Source organism: Bombus affinis, chromosome 15, assembly GCF_024516045.1.
Source record: "Bombus affinis isolate iyBomAffi1 chromosome 15, iyBomAffi1.2, whole genome shotgun sequence".
Lineage (NCBI taxonomy): Eukaryota > Metazoa > Arthropoda > Insecta > Hymenoptera > Apidae > Bombus > Bombus affinis.
The window spans coordinates 7,501,947-7,510,090 of NC_066358.1; the positions used below are offsets into that span (position 1 = coordinate 7,501,947).

The 8,144-nt window shown below is 30.6% G+C and overlaps 2 protein-coding genes across 3 annotated transcripts; one reads left to right on the forward strand and one right to left on the reverse strand.

Moving 5' to 3' along the window:
• Positions 1-21: 21 nt before the first annotated feature.
• LOC126924839 (uncharacterized) lies at positions 22-4,148 on the reverse strand. Of its 2 annotated transcripts, XM_050739752.1 has the most exons (6): positions 4,001-4,148; positions 3,833-3,925; positions 3,268-3,429; positions 2,957-3,194; positions 1,089-2,877; positions 22-979 (listed from the first exon to the last, which is right to left on the reverse strand). In XM_050739752.1, exons 1-6 carry the CDS (start codon positions 4,083-4,085, stop codon positions 962-964), a joined length of 2,385 nt encoding a protein of 794 aa, XP_050595709.1. In that variant the 5' UTR covers positions 4,086-4,148; the 3' UTR covers positions 22-961. The 2 variants fall into 2 exon arrangements, with proteins under 2 accessions (XP_050595709.1, XP_050595708.1); XM_050739751.1 differs by having other exon boundaries at positions 22-2,877.
• LOC126924846 (TBC1 domain family member 19) lies at positions 4,110-7,899 on the forward strand. The gene is made up of 13 exons (XM_050739777.1): positions 4,110-4,191; positions 4,620-4,714; positions 4,815-4,980; positions 5,216-5,338; positions 5,423-5,630; positions 5,726-5,813; positions 5,888-5,948; positions 6,042-6,272; positions 6,339-6,413; positions 6,497-6,731; positions 6,886-7,087; positions 7,144-7,330; positions 7,426-7,899. Exons 3-13 carry the CDS (start codon positions 4,867-4,869, stop codon positions 7,492-7,494), a joined length of 1,593 nt encoding a protein of 530 aa, XP_050595734.1. The 5' UTR covers positions 4,110-4,191; positions 4,620-4,714; positions 4,815-4,866; the 3' UTR covers positions 7,495-7,899.
• The last annotated feature ends 245 nt before the right edge of the window (positions 7,900-8,144 follow it).

Here is an 8,144-nt window from a genome sequence, read left to right on the forward strand (position 1 = left end):
GTCTATGAAAAATAGCTATGCTTAACGGTTTGAAAGAAATTTATTCTTCAGGTTCAGCTTTACTTAAAGTTAACAGATGAATTTGCCATTTACTACAGCTTGAATTATTTTGACATGATATAGATATAATACGTTAGTATATATAAAACATATTTAACATTTTCGTGGCCTTCTTTTCCGCCATTCTTGCATATCTATTCGCTTATAATGATTGAACATTTAATATTTATGTAAATATAACTATATCGTTAGATAACCATATGAAACATATCTATACTGACATTAAAAGCATTCATGCATTAAGTTCTCCATCTTATTCGATAATTCCGAAAATAATAAGTGTAAAAAAATTATAAGCTGAATTTATGCAAGAAATTTCCTGCTCTAACAATTATCAATTATGTAAAAAAAACATTATTAGAACTTTTTACATCGTTCATTTCATATAATATTTGTACAAAACAAAACTATGACATGTTTCTACTTATCTAAAAATGAACAATATTGTTGGTATTCTTATTCTATTAATTGGTATTACCTATAATTTTAATTAGTACATATTTTAATAAATTAACAAAACAGTTTCCAAAAATTTCGTGAAAGATATATACCTATGTATCTTAAAAATATTAAGTGATCAATTAGGAATTTTTTAGTACAGTCAAATGTACGAGAATTGCTATGACAAATTCAAAATATCGTATCATCATGTAAAGATAAATAAAAATGATAAGGTGTTTTCCGTGATACTGATTTCTATACTTATAATTTTTCAAAACAATACTCGCACAACTGATTAATCATAAATAATAAATAGAAAATAATTCGATTGAAGTACTAATGAAACTCACGAAAGATGTTAAATAACTATTTTTTAATTAATCATCAATAATAGTACAGTCATCTTCAGATTCTATAGTACCGGTTATGCTCAAATGTTGTCCTTTATTTTTTAATACACTTACTGTATCAACTTCACCTGTAATGGAAAAATGTCCTTTTTGTGTTTTAGCTTCTTTCCTCGAATTATTATCAATAAATTCATTCGCGGCAGTCTTTTTAACTAAATCATTATTTATGTTACTAACCATTTTCGAAAAATCATCAACAGCTCTGCAAGTAATTGAGTTTCCCTGTCGCGATTCATAGAACTTCAGATCACTTTCCTTCTTAACAGAAATACTTGAAATATTGCTACTTGAAGCAGTTGACTTATCCATAGTTTCTAGCATTTCAGAAACGTATGGCGAATTAGCTTCTATTAGATCCTTTAATGATGTTTCGTTTGGATCGGGCAACTCTTCAGAATTTTCAGCTTGCTTGCTTTGAGAGTTTACACTCTGTTTTTGTAAGAACTGAATAAAATGATCTTCATAACTGCAAGATTGCTTATTGCCCTTTTTTACAGGCAATGTCGAAACATTATCCTTTTTCCCTGATTGTTTATTACTTTTCGTCAAAGCAAAATACAATATAGACCTATCATAATTTTCCAATTCTGTAGAATTTATTTGTACAGATTTATCTACCAACAGAACAGAATGATTGCCTACAGCTCGTTCTATAGTGCTTCTCTTTTTGAAGAAATTTATTCCATCGACCACACTTGTATTACCAACCAGATCAGATGGGCCCATAATACCGTACTCTATTTCTTCGTCAATATTGGAATCCTCGTCGGATTCATTTACGCAAGTCATATCAAGAGGTATTTCTTCGCACTTTCCGCGATAAGTCTTGCGAATATTATTCTTATCTACAGACTGAGTAAGTCCCATTTTTGTTGAATATTTTCTCCACCTATTATATTCACGTATTATTCTGTCATTAATATACGCTAATTGAGTCACAGTATCGCGTATGTCAGAATGAAACTGTTTGATTAAAAGACGAGCGTCGGTCGGTTCATAGTTTTTAAATTCCTCTCGTTTAGTCGTATCGAACAAATCTTGGAATTTCATCTTTAGATGAAGCAGAATACTATTAATCTCTTTGCCATGAGGAAGTAACCTTTGGTTTAATGTCTTCGCGTTATGCCTTTTTTGTACATCTTGTTTCACTGTAATAGTATAATTATTCTTAGAAGATGAACTTAGAAGAGCAACAGGTACTGCTTTGTCATTACTATTGGAACTGCTAGTAGGTGGAACTCCTGATGGACCCACAACAGCTACGTCTTCTGAATCACTTTCGATCTCAATGATATTCAGGTTCGTATTTGTACACGGTGCCTGCGGCTTAGGCAAGAAGAAGCGTGGTCGATGTATTAAGTTAATGTTCTGATTAGGTATAGTAACCATTGACGTTGGCGTAGAATGTAGTGTCTGATATAAATTCACTTGGTTCGTCTGGTTTAGCGAAGTAGGTACATGACGACGAGGTGCAATAGGTGATGAAGATTGCAAAAAATTAGAATTTGCAACAACATTCATAACAGCCGTGTTATACATCGTTGGTTGTTGAGCAATGGGGAGATTCATTCTATGATGACCAGGGTTTACTTGAGATTGCGAGATAATAGTACCGTCCGCTCCAATAGTGGTATTTTCGCATTCAACCATCGTTTGCTCGCATGAGAGTAAAGATGGTAATATTCTATTGTTATCCGTGGAAGTGTTGTCTGATATTCCGATATATTTATCAGACATAGATATACTATTACCGTTGGAAAATTTTGTTTTGCCACGACCCTTTTTTTTGCGTTTGGGAACAGCATTTGGTACTATTTGTTTAGGCATGTAAGTTTCATCCTCTTCTTCCGAATTCGAGCCATTTCGTCGACGCTTCCGTTTTCTTCTGCGCGGACAGCATTTCGATTCGTCAGTGTTCATTTTGTCGTCTATTTCCTCTTGAGGCAACTTACAATTTTGATATATTCTGAAATCATTTAAAATACATGTAATTAAATTTAAGAGAAATTTTTTATTTTTTTATTTCTATTTTAGTAATTGTTTACCTATTTATCGTTTGAATATGCTGAAGCAAGGCCCAACAAGTTCCTCTAGCATTATACAGATCTGTAGGATCACAGACAAAGCATTTCCATCTCTCAACTGCTTCAATTTTTTTTCTCAATATGGGATCAAAGTTTCTTTTAATACATTTGTAACAGAAAGTGTTGCTACAAAAGGAACAGCAGTATAAGTTACCACCATTTGCACACCATCTACAAAACATATCTGTATCATCATCACCTGTAAAATATAATTAAGAAAGCCCATCAAATTTTGTTGAGTTTTTAGATGTAGATACCAATAAAGTATATACCTTGTTCAAAAGTGCCATCACCATAGAAATCTTTGCATTTTGCACACAGTAATGTATGTAATACAGGATGTTCAAACATGTTATGAGCATCTGCTGGTGCAGAGCCAATGTGTGCATCGCATGCGGTACAATGCAGTCTTTGGAACTGCACTACTGAGATATCTAAAACACATCAATTTAATAATTTTTTAAAAGTTTATTCTCCTATGACTTGTAAGTCTTATTATACATTAAGAACTTAAAAAACTTAATTTATTATATTAAAATTATATTTGTTGCATTGAATATAACTTAGAAAATATATATGTATCTCACTAGATCACTATTGTATGTTTTTTCTATCAAAAATTCTGTAAAATAAGGAATTGCAGTATATGTATCTTAGAACATAACTTCTGTTGTCGCATTTGTGTTTTTTTTTTAAATTCACGTGAACATTTCTACATCGTAAAATTATGCAAAAAAGGCAGCATGCTGTATCAAATAACGTTAAAAACGAATTTGTTGAAAAAGAAGAAGTTAACAGACGATGAAAATGAATTGTGAATAAATATTATAAATTTACCATTGCCAAACATAAGCTTGTAATAATTATATTCCTCTTGGGAAATAGGTACTGGAGCATTAGTCGTACTCGGAAGTAATTCCTTGGGAGTTACTACAATATGAAGGTTAGACATTATATTTCACGATAATTCATAGAAAGTCATCTTGCGAGACTTCGCGACCTCACCGTTTTCTTTAATGTCTACCTCCTTCACTTCGTCCACTTGTACTTCAAGCATGTTTGAGATATCCATTCGTGTAAGCGATAACATACAACGTTACGTTTCAAAACACAGGTTATCGCACCGCCATTTTCCTGCAAGCGCACCGGCCTGCAATTTCGCCATGGGATCTTTCGAACGTTCAAAAAGATATGCTGTAAGGAAAATCCTCTACCTGAGCCTATCTGAGTAACTGTAAAACTCTAAAGAGATAAACAGGCAATTTTCTTAATTGTTAAACAACATTCTGGAGTCTTTTAAGTTTGACACAATTTTTATCACATAAAGAATACTAAAAAAATTCGTTGAGATATTTTCATACATATAATTAAGGATTGTCAAATTATATATTCAAAAGAACGGTAAATAATAATAATAATAATAGTATCTTTCTTAGCCTCCCAACCAAAAAAATGATAAAGTAAGTTTTATTAAATGCAATTAATAATACAATAACGTAAATCAGTATCTCACAAAAAAAATTGTATTTAATGATGTAAAATAAATAAGTTATATATATATAATCGTTATATATATATATATATATGTGTGTGTGTGTGTAAATCAATACGAAACATTTTGCAGGAACAGAGACGATGATATAGTATAAATTATTATTTATTTATCAATATAAAAAACATTGCCGAGGTCATGAAAGACTTAAGTGAGCTATTTCTAAAGTAAGTTTGAATGTTCGATCGCGCGACCGACAACTCACCCCTTTGTTCATCACTGCGACTGCGGGAATGAATTTATTTACAAATGGCGATCATTTTTCAGATTTGATTATAAAACGATTCGGGCTGATTAAGAATTCTCTAAGTATACAGCTATGACTGAAAATGCGGATAACTCTAAGAAAACATCATTACAAAGGTCTGCGGAAAAATTAACGGAGGAAATTCAAAGTATGGCCAATTATAAAAGTCTTTATGCTGAAATTCAGGTACTCGCAAAGTACATAAATATAATCATTAGCCTCATTAATAACAAAAATTGATAACTTTTTCAAAACAAAGATTTGAATATTTAAGAAAGTTTATCTATTTAAAAAATAAAAAAAGTAATTCTAATTAAAGATAAGATTCCAAAGAAATATAGAGCTGCTTTTAATGTGGAACTTGAAATGCAAAGTATTCGAAAAATCAAAAACGCTACAGACAATTTTAACCTCTTTTTAGAAACTTGTTGCTTCTACTGCAGTAAAGAGAGAAGACTTTAAAAATACATTACTGGAGGCGTTAAAAAGTAATGGTTTAGAAACAGAAATTAGAAATACTGTATTTCATTGGGTCAGATCACAGGTAGACATAATTTTTATTAGTTTTTATCTATTCAGAACTTATTGTCTAAACGTGAACTTTCCTTTTAACTAAATGTTTTTTAAGGGTTCTTTATCAACTGCAACAGAAATATCCATGGAAGAAGTAGATCTAACTTATTTGAAAAAAGCTCAAATTCAATGGGAACGTAGAATACAAAAGTCATTAAATTCCACCTGTAATGAATTAAATGTGCCATTAGCACGCATAAGACCGAACGCAGATCGCGAAGAATTTGCTGAAAAATGGAATGAATTAAGCACTTATGATATCGGTGACTTTAATATTGATTCAGTGAATAAAAGTTCTAGTAAAAGTACTGGAATGATTATCTTAATCAATTTAAATTTTCTTTTATTTAATATTTAGATCTATCACAATATAGACCTCTTTATGCTCCAAAAGATTTTTTAGATGTGCTGTTTTCTATACGAAATCCTGCTTTCAAAAAACATTCGTAAATATGCATTATTTTTCAAATAAAAATCACATTATTTTTCTCAATATTAATAAAAAATAATAATTTTCCAGGGACGAATTGAATTGGGAGTTCAGTCATATACAAATTCGTGTAAAAACACTCACGCAATTGGTATACTATTTTTTGTTCTATTTTTTTAAATAAATAGATATGTTCGAATTACAGACTAATATGAATAGTGAATTATTATTTTTTCTTTAATAGAGACGCGTGTATTTGGAGTTAGCAAAGGGTATGTCATTACTTGGTGTAAATCCAGACATGCCAAGTTCAGAAAATTTTGGAAATCTAGAAGAGGAGAGGATTTTCATCGGTGAGAAGGTATTGAAATCGAATCACGCTCCGATAGCGCAACAATTCTTAAAGCGTGGGGCTCCTCGAGCACTTCGTGGCAGTCTTTGGTCCCTTGTATTAGGATCCACAGTAAAACAAAATGTAAAAATGTTGTTAAATGTTATTTCTTTTCTTAAGAAAAAAAATTACAATCTGAATATTTTTTAGGATATAGAATATTATGAAGAATTAAAAAATATGGTGTTACAGTACGATATCGTTATAGATAAATTGATAATAAAGGTAAATTTTAAATTTTTTAAATAATTTTTAAATTTATTTTCGCTCATTCTCCCAAATTATATTTCCAATTACTTTTATTTTAGGATGTGCAGCTAACAGCACGAAATGACGATCAGTATTTTGTGTTTGAAGACGTTTTATATAAAACAATGTTATGTTTTTCTCGTGATTCAGAAGTATTAGCACCAGTTACAACCGACAGAAGTGCTGGAGGTCAAGTCATACACGCTGTTTTACAAGGGAAGCCAGCCACTTTGGAAAACACCCTAGTCTTCCCACCAAGCGGTGTGATTCCATTTCATGGGTTCACGATGTATGGTATAATATATTAAACATTGTTTGAAATCAATATAAAGAAATCTATGACCGTAAGAAATACTAGTCCATAAGAATATATAAAATTCAATTAAGTTGTTATTTGAATATTGTTAATATTATTAATATTATATATAATATATATATAATATTTTAGCTACGCCATTTTGTTACCTATACGATGACCCGTGCGCAATGTATTATACGTTTCGAGCTTTTTATTTACGATATTGGTTTCGATTGCACACCGTATCTAGCCACGAACAAGGTATTGTAGCACTGTGTTTGCTTTTCGAGAGGTTACTGCAATGCCACGAACCATTGCTTTGGATTCACTTTAGAAACATTCACATACAACCGTAAGTTCAATTTATTTTGTACATTCATACCATCATTAAACAATATTTATTTTTAGGGTAAGAATTGTTTTTAAGTGGATCATGAGAGGCTTCAGTGGTCATTTACCACCAGAACAGTTGCTTTGCCTCTGGGACTTAATTTTAGCATACGATTCGTTAGAAATTATCCCCTTACTCGCGGTCACTATTTTGAGCTTTCGAAAAGAAAATTTAATGCAAGTTAATAATCAACAAAGTGTTGAGGTAGGAATAGATTTTATATTAATTATTCATCTGCCAATTATTTATTTGCTACTTCTTATTTATTTAAATTTATTTTATTAATTACTTATTTTCAGGCTGTTTTGGCAGACTTGTCTTCTTTAAAGGTTGTTCCATTATTGCAATTGGCTTTGTTAAGAGAATAACAGTAAATGAAAAAAAGAAGATACATGAGAACTTGATTTAAATATACATTTCAAATTTAAGTACGAATAATCCCTCCTCTTGCGTTTGCGCAGATTAATATACGTCTTTATCTCTCAATCATGATTTATGGATTGTTATTACAATAGTTCAGATTATTCAACAACTCATTGGATGGTCAAACATTTTTAACACTCCGTTAAATGAATAATTTAAAAAACTCATAAATCCGTCGACATCATCAATTTCGTCAATGCTAAAATTATCGCCATTTCTTTCACATATGGCTGGAATGACGACCAATATTCTCTATACTAGCAGCTGATTTCCGAACGTAACTAGACATATATAGGGTGCCATACAAATACAAATGTACGTGTGTTTAATAAAAATATATATTCTAAAAATGTGATAAACGTTTTAATAGAATATAAGATTATTAAATTTTTTATTCAATAGTTGAACTTATCTTTTATAATTCAATTCAAATAATTATTAGTACAAGAACAATTTTATATAATAATTTGAAATATCACTTCTCTTCTTTATTTTACCATGAACTTACGTATATTGAGCTCTAGATAAATTATGCTTTTGGTTTTTAATTATTTACTATGTAATACATTTTATTCTGATTTAATAAGATATACAA